General features: G+C 53.1%; 2 protein-coding genes across 5 annotated transcripts in view; both read right to left on the bottom strand.

The window, feature by feature from the left end:
- Nucleotides 1–13,053, bottom strand: part of Gaa (glucosidase alpha, acid) — a 15,947-nt gene extending 2,894 nt beyond the window's left edge. The window contains exons 1-15 of one of the 2 annotated variants that reach the window (XM_031351616.1): nucleotides 12,926–13,053; nucleotides 10,302–10,892; nucleotides 9,020–9,165; nucleotides 7,983–8,148; nucleotides 7,804–7,900; nucleotides 7,350–7,469; nucleotides 7,140–7,258; nucleotides 6,923–7,054; nucleotides 4,876–4,986; nucleotides 4,102–4,215; nucleotides 3,938–4,022; nucleotides 3,327–3,444; nucleotides 2,743–2,876; nucleotides 1,945–2,096; nucleotides 1,240–1,388 (exon numbers count right to left, since the gene is read on the bottom strand). In XM_031351616.1, coding sequence (XP_031207476.1) covers nucleotides 1,240–1,388; nucleotides 1,945–2,096; nucleotides 2,743–2,876; nucleotides 3,327–3,444; nucleotides 3,938–4,022; nucleotides 4,102–4,215; nucleotides 4,876–4,986; nucleotides 6,923–7,054; nucleotides 7,140–7,258; nucleotides 7,350–7,469; nucleotides 7,804–7,900; nucleotides 7,983–8,148; nucleotides 9,020–9,165; nucleotides 10,302–10,847 — 2,189 coding nt within the window. In that variant the 5' untranslated portion in view covers nucleotides 10,848–10,892; nucleotides 12,926–13,053. Of the gene's footprint in view, nucleotides 1–1,239; nucleotides 1,389–1,944; nucleotides 2,097–2,742; nucleotides 2,877–3,326; nucleotides 3,445–3,937; nucleotides 4,023–4,101; nucleotides 4,216–4,875; nucleotides 4,987–6,922; nucleotides 7,055–7,139; nucleotides 7,259–7,349; nucleotides 7,470–7,803; nucleotides 7,901–7,982; nucleotides 8,149–9,019; nucleotides 9,166–10,301; nucleotides 10,893–12,791 lie in introns of both variants that reach the window. The other variant, XM_031351615.1, reaches the window with a different exon arrangement.
- Nucleotides 13,054–14,230: 1,177 nt separating this feature from the next.
- The window catches only part of Ccdc40 (coiled-coil domain containing 40), a 41,281-nt gene continuing 28,355 nt past the window's right edge, over nucleotides 14,231–27,156 (bottom strand). For all 3 annotated transcript variants that reach the window (XM_031354995.1, XM_031354994.1, XM_031354996.1), the window contains 6 exons: nucleotides 26,818–26,987; nucleotides 26,522–26,613; nucleotides 25,768–25,888; nucleotides 21,001–21,189; nucleotides 16,149–16,307; nucleotides 14,231–15,260 (listed from right to left, as the gene is read on the bottom strand). In XM_031354995.1, the coding sequence (XP_031210855.1) occupies nucleotides 15,012–15,260; nucleotides 16,149–16,307; nucleotides 21,001–21,189; nucleotides 25,768–25,888; nucleotides 26,522–26,613; nucleotides 26,818–26,987 (980 nt within the window). In that variant the 3' untranslated portion in view covers nucleotides 14,231–15,011. The remainder of the gene's footprint in view (nucleotides 15,261–16,148; nucleotides 16,308–21,000; nucleotides 21,190–25,767; nucleotides 25,889–26,521; nucleotides 26,614–26,817; nucleotides 26,988–27,156) is intronic.

The following is a 27,156-nucleotide window of genomic DNA, read 5'->3' as shown; positions in this document are numbered from 1 at the left end:
CCCAGCTGTCCTCTCATGGCAGCCCCCTGAACACCTGGCAGACCCCAGCTGTCCTCTCATGGCAGCCCTCTGAACACCTGGCAGACCCCAGCTGTCCTCATATACCTCATTGCTCCTGGGCTGTGCTCTGACCGTTGAGGCAAGATCACAGTGGGGCATGGTCGACTATCCTGCTTTTCAGAAAACTCCATTTGTGGAAGTAAGGCATCCACCAGGGAGCCAAAAATACCCTCAGTGTGCATGGTTGTGTCCTCATACGCCTGCATAGAACGCTCACGCTGAGTACCTGCCCCCATTGAGTCCTTGACAATCTTGGTTACTTTCATTCCTGTGGAGGCATTATAATGCTTCCAGGTAAATAAATTACACCTGCTTAAAACTGTGGGTGTTGCACACGCCTGTGCATCTACGTGGAGGTTAAGGACAGCCTCTAGCATTGTTCCTTAGTGTCATCTACCTGGTCTTTGGAGACAGAGTCTCACTGGGACCTAAAGCTTGGTGATGAGGCCAGGCTGACTGGCCAGTAGCCAGTGAAGCCCCAAGGATATGGTTGTCTCCCTGTGTTGGACCTAAGCAAGAGCCCTCATGCCAGGTTTGCTTGGTTGTTGTTTGAGCCAGGGTTCTTTGATGGAGCTGGCCTCAAACTGGTAAGAGATCCACCTGCTTCTGCTTTCTGAGTGCCACCAAGGCCACATGCCACACAACCAGCTTCTTAGAATAAAGTACTGTGAATCCAACTTGATCCCTCATGCGTCTAAGGCAAGCACTAGATCAACTGAGCCATTTCCAGCATTTAACCATCTAGTCTGTCCGGAAATGATCTGTGTGTGGTCCAAGAGAATGTGATGCTGTCTGTAGAGTGAGCTGCTTCCCTTCCTACCCTGCCCACTGGAGATGTCTCCTATGCAAGCAGAGGCCTGTCTGGGGACACAGATGGGACATCTCTTGCTTGTCCTTCTCTCTTAAGCCACCCCCAAACAGATTAGTCATGTGTGTTTCATCAAAGCTTTGTCAGCTACAAGCCTGGCTGGTACCCCAGCCCGTTTTCCATGCTCCAGATGTCCTGAGCTGAGGTCTAGGGGGCCTGAGAGCACAAAGCACTCTGGTCGCACTCAGCTGCAGCCTGCTTGGGTTGTGAGAACACCCCTAGCAGGAGGGAACTCTGGGGCACCGAAAGACTTCTGGTCAGTCCTCCCAGGGACGCATGTGGGCTGACATTCCCTGACCCTGGTGACTCACTCCAGGAAGAGGGGCCGGGCCACCGTGTCTCCTCTGACGTGGGCGCCGTGGAAGAGAGTGTACAGGTAGGGCAGAAGGGCATAGCGCAAGGTGAAGGCCTTCCTCATGGCCTGCTGTGCCGTCTCGCTGAACCTGTACGGCTCCTGAGGCTGTGTGGGCAGACAGGGCAAAGGTGGAGCTGTTTAGCATTTTGTCAGTTTGACACAGACTGACAACATCTGTTAAAAGGGAAACTCACTTGAGAAAAATGCCCCACCCCGGGCTGGCCTTTAAGGATAGCAGGGTTGGGGGAGCATTGTCTTATTTAATGACTGATGTAGGAGGTCCCAGGCCATCATGGGTGGGACCCCAGGCAGGGGGTCCTGACTTGCATTAAAAAGCTGAGAGCTGTGAGGGGCAAGCAGTGTTTCCCATAGTCTCTGCTTTAGCTCCTGCCCTGACCACCCTTCACGACTGTGAGGCAAAAGATGAAATAAACCCTTTCTGCCCAAGCTGCTTTTGGTCTTGGTGGCAGGAGAGGCACACTAGAACAGGAAGTGTCTGGCCTCCTAGGCCTTGTGTTTAACAGAATTTCTGCCCCCCAAACCCATAGCTCCTTGGCCATCCTGTGTGGAGAGGAGGGCATGGACTGGCTCTTCCATCAGGTATGGGATTTACCAAGACAGGGCCTTGGTGGGTGGGGACGCCCCTGCCACCCGGGCCTACCGTGCTATTCAGGTCATTGTGGTTCCGCATGAAGGGGTAGAAGGCCCCCAACTGGGTCCAGCGCACACACAGCTCTTCTGTTGTGTTTCCCAGGAAGCCACAGATGTCTGCCCCAATCAGGGGCACGCCTAGCAGGTTGAACTGCAGGATTTCTGGGTACAGAGGCAGAGTGGTACGAGGTTACCAAGACAGCAGCTGGACAGACAGGCCTGCTGGGCAGGTTGAACCTAGCTTCACCCATAGTCCTCTGTGCTTTCCATCTGTCCTAATGCCTGTGGCCAGCAGAGTAGCCCAAAGCCCGATATACTAAGGTGCAGGATGTGTGACCGTAACCTCATTTGGAAACAGGAGCTCTCCAAATGTAATGGCACTAAGGTGAAGGGGTTGATGTGGTCCTGAAGAAAATGTCATGTGACAATTAAGGTCATTTGGGAAGATAACCCCATGAGGATAGAGATGCATCCAGAAGCAATGCCCAGAGGACCTGGAACAGAATGAAGGGTCCCCAAGGCTGTGAGGGGTACCAAGATACAACTCAGGGCAAGGGGGTGTGGCTCTGAAGAGAGTCTGGGGGCTTTTCAAGCAGTGGTCAGGGTGAAACGGACACAGGGATCCTGAGAAGAAAGGTGCCACAGGTGGTCCACACTGCACAGGTGAGCGAGTAGGGACCAGCAGGCTTCACGTGCCACATGAGATGGCGCTTGTCCCCAAGCTACCACAATACCATCGGCAATGGTGAGCTCAGAACCCAAACCCCCCCAGAGAGGACCCCAGGGCCCTGCAGGCAGCTGTATTCACCTGGCACAGAGTATGCAAGATGCTCCCAAGTGCTCGATACATCCCCTGTCCAGTGACCAGCGTATCGGCCGTGGCCCGAAAAGGTTGAGCGGGAGATCACAAAGGGTCGTGTTCCCCGAGTCCTGACTAAGGCCCTGAGTGGGATGAGAACACAGAGACCTGGGCTCACCTGGGTAATACACTCCCGTGTGCCAGAATGGAGCCCGGGGGTGGGGTGGGGGCGCAGGGGGTGCAGTGGCAAGGGGATCAGGGCCAGGAGGAACGGGTGGGAAAGAGAGGCCATCTTTAAAGTACGTCAGATGGAGTCAGCCCTGCCCTGGTGACTCTAAGATCATTTACAGGTGAGCCACCACTCTGAGCCTTGCCACAGACATGGAGTCCCTTTGGTGACATCACCACTTAACATCTAGAGTGGTCTGGGCATAGGGAGGAAAGACAGGCTCGGCTCCATGCTGGGTGGAGAGCAGAGTGTAGGCATCGCTGGCCCATGGGTGGGGTGGTGTGGGTGGCCTCTCTTCCTACCTTCCATGACCCCCACTGTGAGTGCAGGGCAGGCTGGCGGCACAGGGCGGGCAGAGCCTCACCTGCTGGAGGCAATGGCTTCAGTGAGGCCGTACAGGTTGTGGAGGTTGTAGTGTGTGGAGAGGAACTGGCGGCTGGACGCACAGATGGTGGCTGCCTGCAAGGCTCCACCAACCACCACTAGGTGAGATAAGGACTGGTTTCAGGTGGAACTCCCTCCAGGGGTCCCTGTGCCCTCTCCTTTGCCCACGGCCTCGGCTCTGACTGACACCTCCTTGGGCTCTGCCCAGGGCGGAGCCTCCTGAAGCTGGCTGGTCTCATTCCCCACCCCACCATGGTACTTGGGGCACATCATTATGCACCTCTGCTAGTCCAAAGGCAGGGCAGGTGTACCAAAGACGGGCCTTCACATCCCCCTTCTCTGTCCTAAGTGTCTGTCATCCGGGCCCAAAGCCCTTCCTCTGAGGCACTGGCTACCTGTGACAATGTCTGTGTCACATACTGCAGGACCTCACTCCTGGGTTCTCTCTCTGTGTCCTGTGGCTGCTCTGCCTATTGACTGACAAAAAAATGAGAGCTTTGCATCCTCCAAAACACAGAAGAGCGCTCACTCCCTGGTTTAAGTCACCAACGCCAGCACTGTCCCCATTTCAGGCAGGCAAGCAGGGCTCACCGGGCACATAGGGGGGGTTCTCCAGCTCATTGTCGGGACAGCCCTGCTGAGAGCCTCTAACAAAGTTGGATGGTTCGTTCATGTCCTGGAAGAGACGGAGATGTGAGCTGGGTTGGTCCCCAGACGCTGGGGGTATACCCAGGGAGGGATGAGACTGCACTTACGATCCACATGCCATCGAAGGGCACCTGGGCGTGGAACTCAGATACCATGTCCTGCCACCAGTCAAGGGTCTCAGGGTTGGTGAAATCAGGGAAGACGGTAGACCCAGGCCAAACCTGAACAAGAGCCCAGAGGGGAGAACCAATAACACATAGATCCTGCGCCAAAGCCCTGTCGGCCTCAGGCCTCCAGCAGGGCATCGGCCTCGCTCTAAGTCAATGATGACATCAGAGAGCCTCAAATCCAACATCAAACAAGTCTCTCCTACAATGCCTCAGGGCACAGAGGCCTTCAGCCTTGGGAGAGCAAAGGCCAGCCCTACATATAGGGCCATGGGGCAGATGAGCCATGGATCCCTGACCATCAGACACAGGCTCTCCCTCCACCATCAGACACAGGCTCTCCCTCCACCATCAGACACAGGCTCTCCCTCCACCATCAGACACAGGCTCTCCCCCGTTCTACGGCTAGGGACACTTTAGGTTGGGGAGGTTGGAACTCAGCACTCCTAGAAGGTCCCCAGGGACAAGGAGGACGAGGGAGACGCCCACCCCAAGGCCTCATGAAAGGTCTGCTACTTAAGCTGGGCTCAACTACTCATGATGCCTGAGGACACCCTCCACTTACAAAACTTCAGGTGACTGTCAGGAGATAACCCCAGTGAGGACCCCTCCCCACTGTTTCTATTGGACATGATGGTTTCTTGCCCTAGACAGCTACTCTGTCCTGCCCGCCACGCCACCTCCCCCCCTCCCAGTTCCCATTCCCCATAATACCTTTCCAATCAGTGGCTGCCCAGTCTCATTGGTGATGAACACGCCCCTCCGAAGGCCCTCATCGTAGGGCCTGTAACTCCCAGCAGGGCCTGAACTGCTAATGGCGGGGTCCTGGGGGGAGAAGTCAACAGTGAGGAGGCTAATGCCAGAACTGCTGATGGCGGGGTCCTGGGGGGAGAAGCCAACAGTGAGGAGGCTAATGCCAGAACTGCTGATGACGGGGTCCTGGGGGGAGAAGCCAACAGTGAGGAGGCTAATGCCAAAGCCCAGATGGAAGAGTAGCCGGAGCGGCAGAGGTGGAAGCCCAGGCCCCAGAGAAGAGAACTGGCTGAGGCAGAGAAGGCACACACAGGAAAAAGGTCAGCCAGTGTGAAGAGCCTGCTGGAAGCTGCAGGGATGAATGAGCCTGGACGCGTGACCTTGACGCTCTCCGGCTTTCCATGGTGACAGGAGCTGTTCCTGTTTGCTCCTCTTATTTTTATTTTTAATTTTAAAGACGGAGTTCCTTTGTATAGCCCTGGCTGCCTTGGAACTCTGTAGATCAGGTAACACAAGAGATGCACCCACCTCTGCCTCCCCAGTGCTGCGACTAAAGGTGTTCACCACGTGGGCTGGAGAGATGGCTCAGCGGTTAACAGCACTGACTGCTTGCTCTTCCAGAGGTCCTGAGTTCAAATCCCAGCAACCACATGGTGGCTCACAACCACCTGTAATGGGTTCTGATGCCCTCTTCTGGTGTGTCTGAAGACAGCAAGTGTACTCACATATATGAAATAAATAATATTTTTTTAAAAAGGTGTTCACCACACTGTCCAGCTTATTGTTACTTTTAATTGTGTGTGTGTGTGTGTGTGTGTGTGTGTGTGAATGCACACAAAAGCCCACAGAGACCAGCAGCAGCTGCTGGAATGACAAGCTGCTTGGTGTGGGTCCCAGGCACCAACTCCTGACCTCTTCAAGAACAGTGTTCTTTTAACTGCTCAGCCATCTTTCCAGGCCCCATTTACTTTTTAAAAATGGAGATAAAAAAAAAAAAAAAACCCAGGCATGGAGGCACACACCTTTAGTTCCAGCCGCTAGGAGACAGGGGCAGGCAGGTCTCTGTAAGTTTGAGGCCAGCCTAGTCTACTCTATACAGTGACTGACAGGCCAGTCAAAGCTACATGATGAGGCCCTGTCTTTAAAAGGAAAAAGTATGGGCCGGGCTGTGGTGGCGCACACCTTTAATCCCAGCACTTGGGAGGCAGAGGCAGGCGGATTTCTGAGTTCGAGGCCAGCCAGGTCTACAGAGTGAGTTCCAGGACAGCCAGGGCTATACGGAGAAACCTTGTCTCGAAAAACCAAAAAAAGAAAAGAAGAAAAAAAGAAAAAAAAAGTATGCACGGGGCCTTCTGATACAGGTTCATCATCCCAGCTGCCTGGACTGCTGAAGTGGGAGGATTATGAGTTCAAGGTCTATCTGGGCAATCTAGTGAGGCTCTGTCTCAAATACAAACTGGAAAGAGAGCTGGCAATGCAGCTCAGTGGTAGAGAGCCTGCCTAATGTCTGGGTGGCCCTCACTGCCTGTCCCTCTATTCGCTGCCCTGTGGTGGTGGTGAGGCAGTTGTGGTCCTTACAACACTGTATCTCCCACAGCTTTGCTCCCTTCCATGAAGGCTGTCCCAGAGCAGTGACTGTCAGTTCTTCTTGGACCTTCCTGCTGACCTTCCTGCTGCAGGGACAGGCACAGGACAAGTATGTTTCCTTCCCACGTGGACATAGTGGGAGGGCAGCAGGACCAGGAGGCCGCACAAACTACATCTAGATCCTCAGCCCAATACCAGCTTGTTAAGGTCCAGCCCCAGGCTTTATGGCAGTTTAGAGCAGTTCAGTGGATCCTGCCTGTTGACCCAAGGGCCCTGAGCTCATAGGTATGTCCAGGAACCTGGGCAGCAGACACTAAGCCTGCAAACCTCTAGATGTTCCTTCAACATCAGAGACTATCCTGGGAGGAGGCAGAGGCCACACAGAAGCACAGCAGCACTGGCTGTGGTCGAATCTGCTTACCACAATCATCACGTAGCGCCTGCCGCCCTGGTGCAGTTCCCGCACCATGTCTGGAAAGTCTGCAAAGCCATCCTGGTTGAAGGTGAAGTCTCTTCGGGCATCCATGTAGTCCAGGTCATTCCACTGCACATCCTAAAGCAGAGGATGCGCACTGAAGCTGAGATCGGGAGCCAAGAGGACGGAAGCTGAGGCTGCCCACACCCTGGCTTCCACTCACCAGGGGGAAGTGCGTCCTGGTCATGTTCTCCACCACCTGGCGGACAATGGCAGTGGAGGAGTAGCCCCAGCGACAGAGGTGGAAGCCAAGGCCCCAGTATGGAGGCATGAAGGGGTATCCTGAAGACCAGCACTGCAAGTGAGCAGGGACTGGGGGCATGGGGCATGGGGCATGGGGCATGGGGTCTCAGTGGGCAGGGGGCAGGCCTACCCACAACATCCAGGTATTGTTGCACAACGCTCTTGGGCTCTGGGCCTAGGAACACATAAACATCCAGGATTCCACCTGTTGACCTCCAGGTTAGGGCTGGGCTGGGTTGCAGGATGACATCTGGAAGGAAGTATTTGGGCTCAGGAACAAGTCCCCCACAGATGGGTGCCTCAGCCTATAGCTGCAGTGTGGCTCTTCCAATACGAATCGTGGGGGAAGCCCGCAGGTTGGGTCTGGGGCAGCTGTACTGAGCCCAACTTAGCAAGGCCTGAAGGATACAGAGCAGGTAAGCCTGGAGAATCACCCAGGACCTCGTTAGGTACTGAGGATGTGGGGGGACTCTGGTCACGGGACTCTCTCCACGGAGGTCGCTTGGAGACAGGCAGACTCTAGGGCAGGCAAGCGCTCACACGGAAGGAAGTGACTACTGAGGAGCCCCCGTCTGGTGACTCACCCATGGCATTACTGTTTAGCAAGAAGACACCGTGAGCCAAGCCACCGTCCTCCAGTGCCAGGTAGAAAGGGTGTGATCCGTAGAGGTTGGTACCTTGCTGGGATGACAAGAGACAGCGCCTCAGAGCCTCACACCCAGGACCCCAGCCTCCACACTCCCACCCACTGCCCGCCTCTTACTGAGGGCGGTATGTCCCGGTTCCAGAGGGTGATACGAGTCCACTCGGTGCTGAGCATGAGTGAGCTGAGGTGCTCACCCAGGCCTGTGATGTGTTGGGAGGGCAGGGAAGTGGACAGCTGCAGGAACTGGTCAGCAAAGAACAGGGGGGCCACGGTTGTGTTCAGCCTGTAGGGAGACGCCGGATTACAAGCCTGGGACAATGGCCACATAGAGCCCAGCGGCTCTCATGGAGAAAGTGGGAAAAGCCAGAGCAGGCATGTTCAAGGGGGTCCCATGTCACCCCAGGTCAGAGGGCACAGTGGTACAAACATGAGGTCCTGTTAGCCGGACATGAACCTTGGAGAAACACAAGGCATGAGAGGCTGCTGGCAGGGACGCGTGCCGCCTGCAGGGGCGCCATTGTGGACGGACAAGGGTCTTTCCCTAGTCCTCCTGGCACTTGGATGGATCGTCCTCTGTGGTGGGTCATCTCCACACACTGCCTTGTCTCTCCTGGGAGGCATCAGTCCCCCCTGGGAAGCCACAGAGGGAACCTCTGGGACCCAATGAGGAAGCACCAAGCCAAGACACAAGCTAGGGCCGTCTAGACAAGGGAAGAACTCTCCGCTGAGAACACACTTCCATTAGATTGCTCTGTAAGCAACCTGAGGGAGCATTTATTTTGATTGTTTGATGTGGGAGGACCTAGCACACTGTGAGTGGGGCCTAGCTCGCTGAGGGTGGGGCCACCCTAGGGCTGGTAGTCCAGGGTTGGATAAGAACTTAAGTGAACCATGAGGACCAAGGGAGTAAGCAGCACTCTTCCATGGCTCTGCTTCAGTTCCTGCCCTGGCAGTGATGGAGTGTGGCCTACAAGCTGGGAGGTGAAACACCTTTTCTTCCCCATGTAGCTTTTGCTCATGGTGTTTACCACAGCAAAGGAAAATAAGACAGAAGACAGGGTTCAGAATGAGGCAGGCAGGTTTGCTGACTACGGCAGCTCTGGCCCTGAGGAACCACTGGGTCCCTCCCTGTCAGCTCCAGGCACCCAACTCACAGCACTCGGCCACCAAGCTTCCTGCGAACGATCACTCCAAAGGGTTCCTCTGAGAATTCCACGCTGTAAAGTGGGGATGGTGCCTGGCTCAGCAAGCGTGGGGTCTCCAGGGGCACTTCGTAGCGCTTATTAGAGGGATCTTTGATCTAGGAGAGGGAAGGCAGTACGGTGAGAATTTTGGCTTCTTAAAAAAATTACGTGGGCCGGAGAGATGGCTCAGAGGTTAGCACTGGCTGCTCTTCCAGAGGTCCTGAGTTCAAATCCCAGCAACCACCCTGTGGCTCATGACCATCTGTAATGAGATCTAGTGCCCTCTTCTGGCCTTCAGGTGTGTGTGCAGGCAGAATGTTGTATACATAATCAATCTTAAAGCTATGCTATGGGAATGTGTTTTTCTTTTAATCCCAGCTGTGGGGTATGGGGCTGCTTCAGACTGTCCACAGGATCTGACCACGATTGTCTCATGCTCTGCCTGCTGAGTACAGGTTTACAGTTGGAATTCTGGGAACTCTTGAGATGGTATAAAAACGCCGGAGCCTAGAGAGGCTGCTGCTCTCCACGCTGTTGCTGGCTCCTGTTGCTGTGGTTGTCAAGTGGTTGTGAACAAAGAAACTGGAGACATCCTGGCTACAAAGACTGGACTTGCTGCAGGGAACTTGATGTTCCTTAATCAGCAGGAATAGTCTAACGAGATCGACGCCCCCCCCCCCAACCTTCTTTCTCTCGGCTCTAAGGTGGGGGTAGGGGTGGGAGTGGGAGGGTAGAGAGGGTAGGTAAAAGAACCCAATGAAGACAGGTACTAGATAGTGGTGCTCAAAGCCCTTCCGGAGCCCGGTCTCCTCCCCAGGCGGCTCCCTCCCTCCCTGCACTCCCTCTGTGGCTCTAGGACAGTCATCAGTTCAGGTCTGGGGGTGGCTGCAGACTGTGTGTAACTAGAGTCTCTGTTTCTGCGACTATGTAACTGGAGGGAAGGAGACCTCCCTGGGCTTGTTAAAAGCACAACATCCATTAACCCTGAACAGTAGACCTGTGTGTGTGGCCTTCTCTCCCTCGCCTTATTTATCTTTTTAATCAATTGATAAGAAGTTTTTGAGGAGGTTTTCGCACTCTTAGCCTGGGCAAGCCTGGAACTCACACTGCAGCCCAGGCTGACATTTCCCTCACAGGAGTTCCCCTGTACAGCCTCCTGAATGTCTGCACGGGACTGTCTCTGCGCAGGCCCCCTCGTGACAGTTATCTGCCTGACCCAGCTCTATCCAGGGTCTCCCATGCCCATACCCACCATGAAGTGGAGGCGGCTGTCTGTCTCCATCAGCACCTCCAGCTGTAAGGTCAGCACATCCTTTGGGAAGAAGGTCGGGCTGGTACGGGTCAGGGTGGCTGTGTACCCTGACTCTGTAGAGCTCAAGTTCTCTAGCTGGTAGCTTGGGTAGCTAGGAGGGAAGAAACACCAGGGCTGCCCCATCAGTGGCTCCTTCTCCACCTGTCCTGCTGGGACATAGCAGCAGCCACGGGCCTCGCATTGCTCCTGGGAGATGCCTTTGTCCGGAGCACAGTCAAAGCGGCTGCTGGGGGGTATATCACACTGTGTGGGTACTGCTTTGAGCTGTTCGGCCTGCTCCTGGTTGTGCAAGGGCCCAGGCTTGTAACCTTCCGGATGGTGTGGTCGGTAAGTCTTCCACAGTCCTGACGAGGACTCATGAAGGTCCTGGGGAAGCAGCATTAGCTCCCGGAGCATGAGATGACCCAGGATGACTGCTGTAGTCAAAGAGATGAGGGTGCAGGCCCCAACCACGGAGTTCGAACAGAGGGGCTTCCGTATATTCATGGTGAAAGCCTGTTGGTTCGGGGCAGCATGAATAGCTCTGAAGGCCTGGGGAGAGGAGGAGCCAGTGTCATTGTGGGCGGGGTCAGAGCAGCACCCACACACACTGCAAGTAGGTGGAAGGAGGCAGCCAGAGTATTTCCCCCAGAGCAGAAGCCAGATACAGGAGACAATGGGAGACTCCTCAGAGGCAGAGGGCTTGCTGCAAGCACGGGCCCCACAACACAGGTACAGAGAGATGTGAGAGGGAGCCAGGACTTTATCAGGGGGCCTTCTGTGTGAGAGAAAAGGGTGAGTGGGATGGCTGACAAGCCACCACACCCAAGTCCAGCCCCGAGGGGAGGAGGTTGGAGTGAAGAGTCCAGGAACAGGTCACAGGGGTCGCTAGCTGCAGGAGTACGGGCCTTCTGGAAATGGGGCTTGGGTAGAAGCTGGGATGATTTCTGGGTGTGGTGGGGCTCAGCACAGAGGAAGGTTCTCAGGGTCACCAGACACACTCAGGAGATGGCCTGGCTGCAGAACAGCCAGCTGTGACTACTCTGCTAGCACTTGGGGATCAGCTGTGGCCACTGGTAAGTCAGCGTGCTCCCTGTCGATAGTTTTTACCCACAATTCCTGTGACCTCCTCCGGCTAGTGGCTCCCCGGTTCTCTGGTCCAGGATGGGGGTTGTGAACTATGACCCGGCTGGGGCTCTGCCACACTTAGATGCCAGCTGTAAGGCCCAGGTTGCCGCCATATCTCTCTGATGGATCGCCTATAGACCTGGTGGTTCCAAGGACCCCGCCCCCCCACCCCACCCCCACCCCACACGCCAAGTCTGGCAATTCACTAGAATATCTCACAGAATTCAGAAAAGCACTTCACTTATATTTACTGGTTGGTTGGTTTGTTTTGAAAGCTGTAACTCAAGCATGGCTAGGATGAAGAAATGGGTAGAGAGAATGGTGGGGAGTGGCCCCCATGATCCCAGCACTTAAACGTGTTGACCAACTGGGATGGTCTCTGAACCCACTTGGCTGCCATATTGAGACAGCGTGTCCAGTAGCCCAGGCTTGCCTGAACTTGCTATGAAGCCAGGGATGACTTGGATTCCTGCCATCGTCTCCCACACGCTGGGCTTTCTGGCTTTGGAGATCACACCCAGCTCTGCTCATTTCTGTGGATCTTCGGTTACCTAGGCATGACTGAAATCCGTTACCATGGTGAGTGATCTCCAGCATCTTGTGTGCGTTGGAGTGCTTGCGTAGGCTGCAGTCTCCTACCCTCCAATCACGCCTTGGTCTTTCAGGTGCCCAGCGGCCATAATGAGCCGCCATAATGAGCAATAGAAAGACCCAGTGTGTGGATCAGGCTCGAAGACTGGAGACCTATTTTGTCTTTACTGCAGAGTAAGGCCCAGCTCCACCTGGCCCTTCCAGACATATGTGACAATGACCATGATTCAGCATCTAAGGACAGGCTCAGACTCCTTCGGGCAGGGTGGGAACCTGCATTTTCCAGGACCCTCTAAGGAGGCCGCAGAGCGCAACTGAGAAACACACGCATCAGAAACAGGGACCAGGCAGCGGAGGCCCGTTCTCTCAGCCACAATTTAGAGGAAAAAAAAAAAATGGGAAGAAACTGTACTCAGAGGCCACGGCTGACCTGGTGACCTCAAGCTTGCTTTCCGGAAAGCAGCTGGATCGCTGCGCCAAGAGGCACAAGCGAGTCCAAACCCAACCTTTCAGATGCGGGAGGTCTAAGTGAAGGTTCTCGGTCTCTCTGTGCCTCAGTTTCCCCCTGCGTCACACACACCACACACACACACACACACACACACACACACACACACACACACAGAGCTTTGCCTGCCTGGCACTGCGGGCACGAACTAGAACCTCGGACTTTGCTGGGGCCCGCTGTCTTACTAAGGTCACTGTCCGTGGCTGCCTGGTCGGGGGTCTCACCTATGCCGCGGTGTCTCTGCTCGAGTCTCCCAAGCCGGAACTGGCTGAGAGTCGGCCCTGCCTGCCTAGAGGAGGCCGCTCCTTCCGGAAGGCTCTGCGGCCCGAGACAGCCTCCACCAGCTCGCCCAGCTCACCTGCGCAATCACCCTCCGGGCTGAAGACCCCCGGGCTCAGCGGGCAGCGCGGGTCACGTGGCCCGTGGGCGGGGCTCATCGGCGCGGACCTCGTGACTCGACCTCCTGCGTAGGCGCCGGAGTCCGTGCGAGTGTTATCGCTGCGCCCCCTCGTGGCCGAGGGCGACAGCGTGCGCAGGTGTTGGGATGGCAGCCCAAGGACGCTCCAAAAGCTCCAGTGGATTAAACTAGCCCAGACCTGGACTCAGAGTCAAACACGTGATCGCACAGAAAACCTACGATGGTGGAACAGTAAATGATCCGGGGCATTTGATATAAGATGGGTATACATTGAGCCGTAAGCCCTCAGGCATGTGATCCCAGTACTCGAGAAGAAGAGGCAGGAGGATTGCCAATTTGAGGCCAGCCTAGGACACCTGGTGAAACCCTGTTTCAAAAACCAAAGTTGGCAGGCCGGATGTAGCTAGGGGTAGAGCGCTGGCATACCACGTGCAACGCCTTGCCTCTCCTGTACCGCTGGGACCACTCTTTCAGGAAGGGATACTGTAGGGCATTTGTGCCGTCTGGATGTCAGACTTCTGAAACAATGTTCACCAAGAAATTAAAGGCAACCCCCAATCCCATGCTGGGAGAGGAGAAAGACATTGACGGAGAAGACATTGCCCTCAGCTGTGGCAGCTTGTCGGAGCACGGCGTGTGCAGGATAGCTAGAGCCAAGAGGACAGACTGGTCAGTGAGGTGAAGGGACTCTGGCCAGCTTGAATGTGCTGAGCTTGGCTCTGGCAATCTTTCCCTTCTCCCCATTCTCTCTGCTTTGTTAAAAAAGAAAACAAACAAACATTAGATTACATTCCTAAAGCTAGCCACCAAGGTCTCTTCCCTTATGTGGCCGCTTCCTCTGCCTGAGGCTGACTGCCAAGGGCCAGCTATTAAAGTATTGAAGTTGTGCAATTCAAAGCCTCCTTTGGTTCAGGTAATTAACACACCCAACCAAAACATACCACGACATGCTAGCCCATCCTAGCACAGGCCTCCCCTTTTAAAAATTACACCAGCAGCCAAAGACGGCAGCACATGCCTTTGATACCAGCCTGGGAGACAGAGGTAGGAGTACAGGAGAAGGCCAGGCTGGCAGTGGGTGTGTCCAGGGCGGGGCTCATGTGTTGGGGTAGGGCATGTGTGTGTGTGTGTGTGTGTGTGTGTGTGTGTGTTTGTGTAGGGATGAATAGGGCGGGCAGGGCTGGGGTTTCCCCAGCCAATTGGCTGTTTTTAGGTATCAATCTTAAGATAAATGTGTCTTAACTCTTTTGACTAGAAACAGCTTTTGTAAACTTTATTTTTTTTTCTGCTGTTAAAGTTTAAAACTGAAATTATTCCACAGGACATTTTCCATTTCTCGTCTACACAAGAAAAAAGGCAACTGGTGCCCAGAAATCCCAGGGTAGAGGAGCCAGAGATGAAGAAGAGAGAGAGGTCGGAGGATGGTGGATGAGAGACAGGTGTCCTCTTGCTGAAGTCGTTTCTGTCCAAGGGCATTTGCTCTCCTTGAACTCCTGGGGGCCTCGGCTTTGGTCTTTGGGTTCTAGGCTTCCTGGGAGGTGGGGGCATCAGAAGGCTGAGCTTTCTGTGGGGCAGAGAATGGGGTATCTTCTGGGGTTCAGACATGCTAGAACAGGCCTTCCCAGGGCTCAAACAGTCTAATTTGCTCCTGGCTTCTTTGGGATCCTCTCTCCATTACTTGCTCCACAAAGTTGAGGGCCTGTCCCAGGACAGCGAGAGGCACTGGATGTGACCGCAGAACTGCCAACAGGATGGTCTTACAGAGTGGTCAGTCCAACAGGAGAGTGGATTTTTTTTCACACCCAGGTAATGCCTCTTCGGGCACACTCACCAAAGCGTTGGTGGGGATCAGGGTGGCTGCATTTCACTGGGTGTGAACAGCGGAGAGGCTAAAATTCAAGTGTCTGGCCTGCCAGTGGTTTTTAGACAGGTTGTGGCTGTAGGGGACACGTGGCTTTTCAGAACATGGGGTGACTCCCTGGGTCTGCTTCCGAAACAGTCCTGGAAGGTGCAGGCCAGGCGCCGTCTAGGAGGGCTCCGGGGCCTCCAGCTTGGGGGCGATCTTCTGTTGGATTTTCTGCAGCACCTCCTGGTACTGTGGGTAGTCTCCCTGCATGCTGGAGAGGATGCTGTTGAGCTGGGACAGCCGGGCGCTCAGGCGCTTATGCTCCATCAGCTGGGACTTGCTGTTGCGGTGCAGAAACACGTATTTCCCGTCAACGGCGGCCTGCAGGTGCTTGGCACGGCTCTGCAGGGTCACGATCTCCAAAAGGTTCTGGGTGGGAAAGAGACCCTGCATCTGTCCTCAGAAGTCAGGAGGACTCTGGTCCCCAACCCATCCTGGAGGGGATGCCCAAGCAGAGAGGTGGTATTGAGGGTCCCAGGGCTCATGGGGAGGGGCCTTGCACCCACCAGGTGGGAAGCTTGCTCATCCATTAAGAGGTGGAGTTTGTCAGGACTGGTGCTGGATGCGTTCCTGAGGCCTAGAGGTACTCTTAGCCTATACCAAGGTCAGCCCACCTAGAAATCCCAGTGGGGCAACTTCGGGGTTACACGCAGACTCAGACACTGGGATTCAGGTTTGCCATGCCTCTGAAGTCTACTCTTGATGCTCTGCTGCAATGCTGTCCCAGAGCCAGGGGGCGTCACCTGACTCCAGCTCACCCTCAGACCCATAGCCCTCTCCCAAGGTCAGTGTCTCAGACCTCACAAGGTTCAGTGTGGTCTGGGCAGGCCCCTCTTGGCCATGCTGCCCCACTTACCTGAATGGCTTCCTTTTCTCCCACCTCCTTGAAGTCTTGACTCAATTAAGGTTCCCACATGCCCTTCCTGAATTGCTCCTCTCAAAACCTCGGCCCCTTGATTCTATCTACTACTCTAAGGCCTTGATATCCTCCATCTTTGTGCCCCAAGAATGAGCTCTTCAGAACAGCTAGGGACTTTGTTCTGTTGGGTGGCCCTGGCATCCAGAATGTTGCCCAGCCAATAACAGGTAGAGATCAAGATGTGGTGTGGTGGGAACAATCTGCAGAGGGTGTAAAGGTGAGTAAGTAGGTGGTGCCCATCAGCCAGGGTGATCTCCGGCTGGGGAGGCACAGGCTTCTCCTAGGGTGGGTCACCCTGCCTGAATGCTTCAGGCCCAGGGACCTCCCAAGGTAAATACCTGCCGTTTGAGGACTGAGAGCTGGCTGATCTCCTCTTCAAGAGCATCTGTCTCAGCCTGCATGTTTGACAGCGACTGCTGCTTCTCCTGGAGGGAGCCGCTTAGCAGCTTCTGAGTTTCTTCCAGTTCTGAGATGGTGTTGGCGCATTCCTCTGTGGCCTAGGAGAGAGGCAGGACTTGGTGGACTCCGCCAGCGTCCACGCCACCTGGCAGACTGGTCAGCCATGTGCCTCAGGGTACTTGTTCCAGGGGCATGGGGGAGTTCCTGTCTTAGTCACTTTTTCTTTTTTTTTTTTTTTTGATTTATTTATTTATTTATTATATGTAAGTACACTGTAGCTGTCTTCAGACACACCAGAAGAGGGCACCAGATCTCATTACAGATGGTTGTGAGCCACCATGTGGTTGCTGGGATTTGAACTCAGGACCTTTGGAAGAGCAGTCAGTGCTCTTTAACCACTGAGCCATCTCTCCAGCCCTCAGTCACTTTTTCTATGGCTGTGATAAAACCCCATGACCAGGGCGGCTTAGAGGAGGAATGGTTTATTTGGGCTAATGTTCCAGAGCGAGGTAGGAATCCATGAGGGCCGAGCAGAGGTGAGGCGGCTGGAGCAGAAAGCCGAGGCCTCACATCTTCAAACCACAAACACAAAGCAGAGAGACTATGAACTGGAAGGTAGTGGAAGGCTTTTACCTGTCAAAGTGCCGCCACTGATGTACTTCCTTCAACAAGCCTATACCTCCTAAACCTCCCCAAACAGAATCACAAACCAGGGGACCAAGTATTCAGCACCACCAATGGGGGACCAAGTATTCAGCACCACCAATGGGGGACCAAGTATTCAGCACCACCAGTGGAGGACCAAGTATTCAGTACCACCAATGGGGGACCAAGTATTCAGTACCACCAAAGGGGATGTCTTAGGGTTTTACGGCTGTGAACAGATACCATGACCAAGGCAACTCTTATATAAAAATGACATTTAGTTGGAGCTGGCTTATAGGTTCAGAGGTTCAGTCCAGTATCATCAAGGCAGGAACATAGCAGCATCCAGGCAGGTGCAGGAGGAGCTGAGAGTTCTCTGAAGGCTGCTAGTGGAAGACTAACTTCCAGGCAGCTAGGGTGAGGATCTTTTAGCCCACACCCACAGTGACACACCTACTCCAACAGGGCCATACCCTCTAATAGTGCCACTCCATGGGCTGAGCATACATAAACTATCACATTCCACTCCCTGGACCCCATAGGCTTGCCCAAATATATGAGTCTTTGGGGGCCATGCCTACACATAGCATAATGCAAAAATATGTTTAGTCCAACTTCCAAAGTCCCCATAGTCTATAGCAGTCTCAACAATGTTAAAAGTTCAAGGTTCAATGTCTCTTCTGAGATTCATCCAATCACTTCACTGTAATCCCCAAAGCAAGACAGGAAACCAGCTGGGCAAACTCCAGACTCTACATGTCTTCAGATCTTCAACTCCTTTTCCATCTTTGTTGACTGCAACACATTTCTTTCTCCTGGGCTGGATCCACTCCCTGTGAGCAGCTTTCCTTGGCAGGCATCCTGTGGCTTTAGCATCTTTAACATCTTGGGGTTCCCCAAGTCAGCTTCAGCTTCGCAGCTTCTTGTTCCAGTGTCTGGGATCCACACACGATCTTCTGGGCTCCTCCAAAGGGCTGGCATCACTTCTCCAGCTCTGCCCTCTGTAGCACTCTAATCTCAGGTTGGTCCACTCCACTGCTGCTGCTGTTCTTGGTGATCATCCCATGGTACTGACATCTCCAATACACTGGGGTCTTCCACTGCAACTAGGCTTCACCAATAACCTCTCATAGGCTCTCTTCACAGTGCGAAGTCTCACCTTCTTTGCATGACCCCTTCAGTCCTGGGCTGTCAACTGGAACTGCGGCTGTACCTTCACAAACGGCCTTCCACGGCCTCTCACAGTGCCAAGCCTCAGCTGTTCTTCATGACTGCCTTCATGTCTTCAAAACGAGTACCACCTGGGTGACTCTGGGTGACTCTGGGTGACTCTGGGTGACTCTGGGTGACTCTGGGTGACTCTGGGACACAGCTTCTTTGTGCGCTCAGAAAACACTTCCCAGAAGATTTCACCTCAGTGATGCTGGTCTCTTCTTCTTCTTCTTTTTTTTTTTTTTAAAGATTTATTTTATTTATATGAATACACTGTAGCTGTTTTCAGACACACCAGAAGAGGGCATCGGATTCCATTACAAATGGTTGTGAGCCACCATGTGGTTGCTGGGAATTGAACTCAGGGCCTTTGGAAGAGCAGTCAGTGCTCTTAACCGCTGAGCCATCTCTCCAGCCCCTGCTGGTCTCTTCCTAGTCACCATTAATTTCTTAGCTCCAGCTAACCAGCATCAATTGTCCCAATAGTCCCTTCTAATTTGGACTCTAAAGCCAGACACGCATGGCTGAAACTGCCAAAGTTCTGCTGCTTGCAGGAGTTGGAACCTGGCCCCCTTGTTCTATTACATTATTACTAGCTTCCCCTTTTCCAACTCCTTGACTGCTAAGCTTGGCTGTCCTGGAACTTGTTCTGTAGACTGACCTTAAACTCAGAGATCTGCATGGCTCTGTTTCCTGGAACACGGGAATTAAAGGCATGCACCACCTTGCCACCATGCCTAGATCCATACAGAGCTGGGTAGGATCTTGCCCCAAGGACACCATTCTCTTAATTCAATTTAATATCCTTGAACACAGGATTCAACTCCATTTCACTTCCTGGTGCCCCTTTAATACTATATATTACTATAATTTAGTTATATATTTTATGTTCTTCCATTTTAAGCTTGCTGTACTTATTCAAAATGCTCTTCATGAGACTTAATCAGAGAGCATAGGGACATGGAGACCGAGATCAGCCCTGAAGCCTTGATGTCGCGAAGGAATGAGGCTACATGGGAGATGTAAGGAAGGATGGTAGGAGTGAACTCGTCAGCCGTGGGGCCGGGCCTCCTCTGCAGAGTTCAAACAGGACACGGCTTCTCTGGAAGTGTTCACAGCAGAGTGGCAGGGATAAGCTTGGGGCCATCAGGGGAAGTAATGCTACCAGGACAAGGAAGGTCCTGGCAGTACTTGGTGGCTGACTGGGAGTCTGGGTAATGGTCAACTACAAACAGTACCCTTAGGAGACACAGTACCTCCTGGGAACACAGAACACAGAGGGACTGGTAGAAGGGGGTGAGGGTCCCATCTGGGGATAGAAGGTGGAGGCCAAGCTGCATGTGGCCAGTGGGATGCAAGGCCCACTGATGCCTGGTTCTGGGTGTGGGGCAGAGAGGACAGAGGTTCTGGTGGGACTGAGAAGGCAGTTAGGGCGGGTGGAGAGGTCGGACACACAGCAGGAAGCTAAGGAAGCACCAGGAGAGGCCGCTGGGTGCAGTGAATGAAGACTGAGACATTCCTCTCTGCCACCTCACTCTGGAAGCTTCCAGTCATGCTTATCCACATGGATGGTTCTGTTTAGCTGATCTTGTCCTATATAGGACCTACTCTATAGAGGCTTTTAAATCTTCTATTCTTTTGAGACCAGGTCTCATATATGTCTTTGAACTCGAGGCAATTCCCATCTCAGCCTGAATGGTAGACTCATAGGTGTGTGTGTGTCATACATCCTGTTCCTACAGGGACTCGCTCAGCTCTGTTTAGCTCTCTGGATGATTCTATAAGGTGGATTCCACAGGTCAATAAGCTGAAGCAGACAGGTGAGACAGTATGCCTCAGTTACGAGGGAATGGTGGGGTGGAGGCCACACTCTCAGATCTCTCAACCTGATTACAAAGGTCTCCCTGCAGGCCTCATCCAGCTCCACATCATGGATCATGAGGCACCTCCTTACTACCACCACTTATACACACTGTTATGTGTGACCATCTGACTCCCCAGGACATGGGTACTCCTCCTGTTTCTTCCAGTGGTTTTTAAAGGTCCTAAATATGCCCAAGGCCTATTAGTGGGGACTTCAGGACCACTGGGAACTTTCATCCCAGGGCCCTGGCCTGGGAGGGGAGTGGGCCCTGAGTTGTGTACCTGCCCTCTTTTAGGGAGGAAGCTGCCACATTCCCATCAGCCTCTCTCCCCATCTCCTCTGGAGTACTAGAGTTTTGTTCAAGGCTCTTTCAGGATCCCCAGAGTCTGTTTCTGCTAGCAGGAAGTGGCCGGTCTCTTGCAGTGTGCTGGGCGTTGCCCAGTCTGCTGGACCCAAGGCAGATTCCCAGTGACAGGGCCAAGAGCGGCTTTGCCTTTACAGCGGCTTTGGCCAGTGTGTTCGGAAGCGCCCGCGGATGCTCTGACAGATGCCACCTCTTCACCGAGCTGGAAGGCACACAGGACACGGGTCTCCCTTCCCAGACGGGGCCATGGCGCAGAAGACCTGGCAGCATGTGGCACCAGCGTGGGAGGGATTGCTTTGTTCAGTCCTGGCGCTCCATCTTCCCTCCTGTCTCTACTCTGTCACAGATAAGACGAAGCAGCAGTGACCTTGACCCACAGAAATGGGGAGAAGGGAACTTGGCAATGGGTGGGCGTCATGGACCACAATCCGAGGTCTGCTGGTCCTCCTGTGCCCCTCAGAATTGAGTGGACAAGCCAGAGCAGGCAGGTGAGCACTCTCTGTGTCCTGCTGGGGTGACCAGGTGGGAGCAGATGCCTTGGACCAGCCAGTGGGAATGGATGGAGATGCCTACTGACCATATGCAGTGAGGAAAGGTGAACCCTAACATATGTCTGAGCCCCACCTCTAATACAGACATGCAGACAGGGCAGGAAGGCATCGCTCACACCACTAGGTCCTGGGGTCGAAGGAAGAGCAGGCTGTACCTTGTGAATCTCTCTGATTTTCTTCCGCAGCTCACTCTGCTGGTAGTGGAAGTCTGTCTTGGTGACCACCTTCTTGTCTATTTTGCTCTGCCCTTCAGCCTGGATGACGATGGTCTCCCTGCGGGTCACAGCCAGCTCCATGTCACGGATCATCTTCTCCTGCTGCTTCAGTAGCTGCCCGTGCTTAACCTGGGGACACAAGATGGAGGGATAAGATGGGACGCTGAGAGTGGGCAGGCCGCCCTTCCCGTCTTGTCTGCCTTTAACACTGGCCAGTGAGGCATCAGGCATGCAGAGAGAGCCTCAAGGAGTCTGGGGTGGTGGTGGTGGACTGCGCACATTGATGGAGAAGGTGTGGATATTCTAAAAGACGGTACAAAGGGATGGCTAGAGGCAGGAGGAGAGGAGGATGACATGCCAGGTTCTATGCCAGGCTTGTTGAGTGGGCAGGTGGACTCCGTCTAGAGAGGAGAGGGGTGGTTAGCAATGACATGACTCTTTGGACGGAACAAAATAGTGACGCTTGAAAAAGCTGGGTGGGCAGGGTCTGAGGATGGAAGCTGGGGACCAGGGTATGTGAGCATGGATCGTGGGCTACAAGGGAACTGCCTAGAGTCACAGGGATATTTGTAGCTGGTTTAAATAAGCATATAGAATTGTGTGAAGGTCTAGGATGAATGAAGGTGATTTTTAAAAAGGGAAGCAGGGTGCTCAGCCTTCCAAGTGTTTGCCTCAGAAGAGTAAAGACTTGGCTTTGATGAACTTACACGAAAGTGTCAGGTGTGGCAACACATGCTTGTAATCCCAGAATCCCAGTGGTGGAGAGGTTGTGACAGGGATGCGGGGGGAGGGACCCCTGGGACCCGTTGGCCAGTCAGAGCGAGCTAACTGGTGAGCTCCTGGCCAATGAGAGACCCTGTCTCAAAGGGAGTGACCGATATTCCTGAGGATATCAGGAATATCGTCTTGGCTTCTTCGCACACAAGCACACACACACACCAACACACACCAGTGTTCACACAGATGTGCATACACACACATACGTAAAACAAAACGGAAGGGCAATAAATAAGCAAGTACCAACGACTCACAACACTCAGAACTGGTGTTGGTCCCTGGTTAATGACAGGAACAGAATGCTGTCACGTGACACACGCATGTACAATCTGACAGGCCTCCTAAAAGTTGAGGATTCACATCCAACCTCTGATAATCTAGTTTTCTTCAGGAAAGGGGAGGAGATTTCAATATTTGCTTTTATGCGTCCATTTGATTGGCCTAAGGGCTGCCCAGATAGCTGAGTATATCTGAGAGGCAGCGCGTAGAAGAGGTCATGCGCGAGCATGCGCAGCAGCAGCAGCAGCAGACTGAGCCAAGACGACCCAGCCTCTCTAGTGGGCGTGGCTGGAAAGATGCTGGGAGATGGAAACCTCAAGGCTGCGGTGGAGTGTGTTCCGCGGTTGTCCTGGACTTACACGGTCTCCTCAGTCTGTGGATATGGGCTGACTTTCAGTGCTGGCCCTCCTAGGTCTCTTATGGGAACATCGTTGTGTGCAGGCGCATTACTGACAGAGAATGGAGCATGACTGAATATACGTCCTATTGGGTTTGTTTCTCTCGGGACCCCTCACTGGATCTAAAAAACTCCACTCAGTGCAGGAAAACTGATGGTCGGTGCTAGAGGAACTGGACGGGGGTGGGAGGGGGAGTGACAGACAGACCTAGGGTTACAGGAGGATTTAATGGGGACTTGTGGACAGAGCATGAGTGGCCATACCTCAACGCAGGAAGAAGAGGTTTCGGTGCTAACCTAGGTGAACAGCCAGAGAGAGAACCTCACCAGTTACCAATTAATCCAACATCCATTACCAAACAGGCTGTGGAGGGAGTGGGCGCTAGAGAAATGATTCAGTTGTTAAAGAACACTTGCTGCTCTTGCAGAGGTCCCGAATTTGGTTTTCAATGTCCACATCAGGCGGTTCACAACTGCCTATAACTCCAGCTTCGGTTGGGGCGGGGGAACCTGACGCTTATGGTCGCCTCAGGTTGCACACATGCACGTGCCCCCATGCGAACACACATCCAAATATACATAATAAAAATTATTATTTTTTTTGTTTTTTGTTTTTTTTTTTTGTTGTTGTTGTTGTTTCCTGACAGGGTTTCTTTGTATAGCTCTGACTGTCCTGGAACTCACTCTCTAGACCAGGCCGGCCTCGAACTCAGAGATTTGCCTGCCTCTGCCACCACCGCCCGGCTTTGCTTTTTTTTTTTAAGACAGGGTCTCATTATGTAGCTCTGGCTGTTAGACCAGGCTGGCCTTGAATTCACAGAAATCTGCTCGAAATAACAAAATCTTTGAAAAGAAAGCAAGCCCATGTGTCCTTGTCCATGTCACCGTGGCAGGCCATGCCCAGCTGGTGGTCTCAGTGGCTCTATGTTATAGGGTTTGGAACATGGTCACCTGGTAGGCGAGCCGGCAGTTATGACTGAAATGGCCTTAGATCTATCAGCCTGGGCCCCAGCAATGACCAGTGCGGTGCTGCCTGTCACAGCTGAAGCTGAGGTTGTATCTGCTTGTTACAAGCTGCAGAAGAGTGTGTATGCGGGTTTGTGGAAGTGGAGCAAACCGAGCCCTCTGCATGTGTGGAGGGAGGCACTGACCCTGTGAGCTTACTTAGTAATATGGCATGCCATGCTTCTGGAGGCAGAAGTGGGAGGAGCCCCTCAGCTTTCCCTCCACTCCGGTGGGGAGCTAGTTTGCTGCAGCAATCGCTTTTTCTGTGTTTTTCTTTTGAGACAGGGTCTTGTGTAGGTCAAACTGACTTTGATTTCTCTTTGTAGCGGAGGATGACTTTGAACTCCTGAACCTCCAGCCTATACCTCCTGAAGTGCTGGGATTACAGGTCTGCATCACCATATCCAGCCTGCCTAGGCTTTGAATATTAAATTGAGGATTTTTTAAAATATATTTTTTTCTTTTTGATACAGGGTCTCACTATGTAGTTGAGGGTGGCCTTGAACTTGATGTTCCTTTGCCTGGACGATGGGATGGATTACAGGCATAGATAGAGGTGATTGTCATTATATTTTATGGATGCTAGATATATTAATTACTTATTTTCTTGCTGTGACAAAATATCTTGACAAAAAAGAGTTTAAGAGGGGAAGGGACTTATTCTGGCTTGCAGTTCTGAGGGGTACAGTCTGTCATGGCAGGCAAGGGAGCTGGGGCTTGGCTGGCTGGTCATGCTGCATCCATGGGGTCCTTTTCTCTTTTATTGAGTCCAGGACCACAGTGGGGCCCACAGTTCAGGTGACTCGAGTCCACTGTAACCCCTCACAGGTACACCCAGACATTGTCTTCTGTCAGATTGGTAACCAGCCACTCCTACACAAGCACTTTAATGCCAAGCTGTGTCCTTGCTCAGCTCATGTAAGAGAGCTGAAGAGTAGCCAACAGCCAGAGGCCTTTACCATAATATGGAAAATGATGTTGCTTTGATTAGTTAATCTAATTGATTAGTTGATCTATTTTTTTGTTTGTTTGTTTGTTTGTTTTTTTGAGACAGGGTTTCTCTGTGTAGCCCTGGATGTCCTGGAACTCACTCTGTAGACCAGGCTGGCCTTGAACTCAGAAATCCGCCTGCCTCTGCCTCCCAAGTGCTGGGATTAAAGGTGTGTGCAACCACTGCCCAGCCGATCTTTTTTTTTTTTTTTTTTAAAGTGGCTTGATCTTTGTTTTTGTTTTTTGTTTTAAAGAATTATTTATTTATTTTATGTTTGTGAGTACACTGTCACTGTCTTCAGGCACAGCAGAAGAGGGCAGCAGATCCCATTACAGATGGTTGTAAGCCACCATGTGGTTGCTGGGAATTGAACTCGGGACCTTTGGAAGAGTGGTCAGTGCTCTTAACCGCTCGCTGAGCCAGCTCCCCAGCCCTGATGTATATTTCTTTATTTAAATTTTTACTCTATGTATATGGGCATCTTGCCTGCATGTGTGTCTTCACACCATGTGCATGCCCGTGAAGGCCAGTAGAGGACATGTGATCCCTAGAACCAGAATTACAGACAGTTGTGAGCTGCCATGTGGATGCTGGGAATTGAACCTGGAACCTCTGGGAGAGCAGTGAGCGCTCTTAAACCACTGAGCCATCTCTCTAGCCGTTAATGGCTCTTACTATTGTCCTTCAGGTCTTGAACCTTAAACTGATGGCCACTTGTCATTTAGTGAAGTCGAGCTACACCTCAGAGATGGGATGAGGGCCTTCTGGACCTGGTTTTTTTCAGCTGATTTTTGAGACAGGGTCTCACTGTGTTACCCTGGTTAGCTTGGAACTCGCTCTTTAGACCAGGCTGGCCTTAAAGTGCTGTTAGTAGAGATGTGGCCACCACAGCAGCCCATAGGAGGCTCTTTGTTCCACAATGGGACGAGCAGGCTTGGAAACCAGGCTTTACAACCAGTGTTTGAAAAGACCAAAGGGCCTTGGTTGCTTGGGGTTGGGATAAAACATTTTATGAGGTGCCGTGCATCTCCTGGCTGTCCTACACAGTGCAGGCAGATCCTGGTGTGAGAGGTGGGGGTGGGAGAGAGCCTGCAGCCATGTTTGCTAGAATGTAGTCACTGTATAGCAGCAGGTCCCCCCACCCCGCGCCCCACCCAGAATCTCAACAATTGTCACTGGCAGGGTGGCTCTGGCTCCCAATGTGGCCCAATGTGCAACATACGGGGCGACCTGTGCCCACAACGCTGAGACAACTTACCTTCATCCTGTGGATCTCGGCCTTCATGGCACGGATCTCTGACTGCCCAGTCTCAGAATCCACTGAGTTGCGCATCTCCTTGGCCAGTTGGATTTTCTTTTCCCAGAGCATGATCTGGTGTCTTCGGAGGTAGAAGAGGCAGTGTTAGAGGCAGAGCAGTCGGGGTGACAGAGGCCCCGCCTCTGCCCAGGGCTTGGCATGCACCTGTGCACACACCGAAGCCAGAGGACATTGGGTTTCCTGCTGAATGCATTCTTCATGTGTTTTCAGGAGACAAGGTCTCTCTGAGCCTAGGGCTCGCTCTAGGGGCTGTGGCACACCTGGCCATGCCTGGCTTACATGAGTACTGGGACTCGAACTCAGGTCCTCATGCTTACGTGGGTGGCAAGCTTCCTCATCCACTGAGCCAGCTCCCTATTTTTTTCTTTTCTACCCTCAATGCTTGGTCATAGTGTAAAATGCTCAGGGTTGGGTTTCTGTATTACTACTTTTTTTTTTTTTCATAAAAATTAGATTAACTTTATAAAGTTTATCTCAAAGAAACCACTCGACACCCAGAGGCAATTGGCGTGGCTGGTGGTTGCTGCCGAGAGGTCTTCTACAGATTTGTAGGGTGGTTCTGTGGTTTCCTAGGGTTCGTAAAGGCAGCCTTCAGACATAACCCAGTGGTGCCAATATTTGGTGGCCATCCCTCCCCACAGACTCTTCAAAAGCTTGTGACCTTCAGCGCACGCGCGGCCCCGCCCCTACTCACTCCGCCTCCACCAGGCTGTTGAGGAGGGTAGCCTTTTCCTCAGAGAGTTCTGTCAGCTTCTCCTGCATTTGGATGGTCTCTCTTTCTGCGTCCTGTGGGGACCAAGGAGAGCTGTGACGAAGGCTCAGGGCTGTGGCCCCTAGAGCCCCTCAGGACCTGCAAGGCCTCAGACCAACACCTGATCCCTCTGCAAGCTACTCTAGGGATGCTGCCCAGATCGAGGACGTGCGTGCCGGAGAGTGCTGGCCCTTCACCACACCCTGCTGGTGCCTGAGGGTGCCTTGGGTGATGCTGACCTTCAGGGTGCGCACGAACTCTGTCTCGGCCGCTATGTTGCTCTGCTCCAGCAGTTCCGAATTGCACCGGTTCTTGTCAAACATCATGTTGAGCTTGCTCAGGTCGTTGTCCAGGTCCCTCATGTGGCGGCTCACTATCTTTTGCTCCCTCTTCTCGTGCTCAATCTTGTCTGCAGAGGACAGGCAAGTGGATGGCTGATGAACGGTTAGGGATCCTCAGCAGGCAGCAGCCATGCCCTCCTGTGGCTCCTTCCTGCCCGGTCTGACTCAGCCAGGTGCCTCTTCACTGATGGGTGTGTGTGTGTGTGTGTGTGTGTGTGTGTGTGTGTGTGTGTGTGT

Source organism: Mastomys coucha, unplaced genomic scaffold, assembly GCF_008632895.1.
Source record: "Mastomys coucha isolate ucsf_1 unplaced genomic scaffold, UCSF_Mcou_1 pScaffold5, whole genome shotgun sequence".
Taxonomy (NCBI): Eukaryota; Metazoa; Chordata; class Mammalia; order Rodentia; family Muridae; genus Mastomys; species Mastomys coucha.
Note: the sequence above shows the minus strand (reverse complement) of the source record. Positions and strands in the feature narration are given on the sequence as shown.